Genomic DNA, 1,575 nt, shown 5'->3' with positions numbered 1-1,575 from the left:
AGAGCACTACTCCTTTATGGTAAGCTTAGATGAAAGCTATGTGCCAAGAAGATATGAAGAAGCAATGCTGATTCAAGAGTGGAGAGATTCAGTCAATGATGAGGCTGATGCCATGATTAGAAATGATACATGGTATGAGAGTGAGTTGCCTAAGGGGGAGAGAGCTGTGTCATGCAAGTGGATCTTCACCATCAAGTATTTACCTCATGGGAAGATTGATAGGCGTAAGACAAGGCTGGTAGCAAGAGGTTTCACACAAACCTATGGAGAGGATTACATTGATACTTTTGCACATGTTGCAAAGCTCCATACCATTAGAATTGTACTATCAGTTGCAACCAACCTTGGGTGGGATCTTTGGCAAATGGATGTGAAGAACTCCAAGGAGAGCTAGAAGATGAAGTCTATATGCTACCACCTCCGGGTCTTGAAGGAATGGTGAAGCCAGGAAATGTTCTTAGACTGAAGAAAGCCATCTATGGATTGAAACAATTACCTAGAGCATGGTACAATAAGCTAAGCACAACACTGAATGGTAGAGGCTTCAGGAAGTCTGAGCTTGATCACACCCTCTTTACCCTCAATACTCCATCAGGAATCATTGTTTTGCTTGTGTATGTGGATGACATCATCATAACAGGCAGTGATAAGGAAGGAATCCGAGCCACCAAGGAGTTTCTGAAATCAGTATTTGATATAAAGGATTTGGGAGAGATGAAGTACTTTCTTGGGATTGAGCTGTGCAGATCCAAGGAAGGGTTATTCATCTCTCAAAGGAAGTATGCATTGGATCTCTTGAAGGATGCTGGTGCGTATGGAGGGAGACCATCCAAGATGCCCATGGAAGATGGGTACAAGGTTCCACGTGAGGGGGAGATTGAAAACAGCAAGCTGTTCTATGATCCAAAGTTGTATAGGAAGCTTGTGGGGAAGCTGATATACTTGACTATCACCAGGCCAGACATATGCTTTGCTGTTAACCAAGTAAGCCAGCATATGCAAGCTCCACGAGAGCATCACTGGCGCATGGTGGAGAGAGTTCTCATGTACCTGAATGGAACTCAAGTGCATGGTATATGGATGGGAGTCAATAAGAGCACTGAAGTTGTGGGTTATTGTGATGCTGATTGGGCTGGAGATAGAGCAGATAGAAGGTCTACAACAGGCTATTGCACCTTCATTGGTGGAAACATGGTTACTTGGAAGAGTAAGTATCATGCTCTAGTGCTGAAGCTGAGTATAGTGCTATGCTAAAGCTTACCAACGAGTTGGTATGGATCAAAGGTATTCTTAGGCACTTGGAGATTGAGCAAGCAACACCAATGACTATGCATTGTGACAATCAGGTGGCTATTCACATTGCTACAAACTCAGTGTTTCATGAGAGGACAAAGCACATTGAAGTAGACTGCCACAAGGTGAGACAGATGATAGTCTTGGGAGTGATCTTGCCGTGTTATACAAGAAGTGAAGATCAGTTGGTAGATGTGTTCACCAAGGCAGCAAGACAAAAGACTATGGAGTTCATTCACATCAGATTGGGACTCATAGATCTTGGGAAGAGAAGGAGCTGAT

At 43.6% G+C, this 1,575-nt stretch overlaps 1 protein-coding gene across 1 annotated transcript; it reads left to right on the top strand.

Annotated features, from left to right (window-relative positions):
* Positions 1-408: 408 nt before the first annotated feature.
* On the top strand, positions 409-1,254 carry LOC106338277 (uncharacterized mitochondrial protein AtMg00810-like). Its single transcript, XM_013777293.1, has one exon. It carries the CDS (start codon positions 409-411, stop codon positions 1,252-1,254), a length of 846 nt encoding a protein of 281 aa, XP_013632747.1.
* The last annotated feature ends 321 nt before the right edge of the window (positions 1,255-1,575 follow it).

The sequence above is a fragment of the Brassica oleracea genome, chromosome C4 (assembly GCF_000695525.1).
Source record: "Brassica oleracea var. oleracea cultivar TO1000 chromosome C4, BOL, whole genome shotgun sequence".
NCBI classification, from domain to species: domain Eukaryota; kingdom Viridiplantae; phylum Streptophyta; class Magnoliopsida; order Brassicales; family Brassicaceae; genus Brassica; species Brassica oleracea.
The sequence above is the reverse complement of the archived record's forward strand: the minus strand, read 5'-3'. Positions and strand labels throughout refer to the sequence as shown.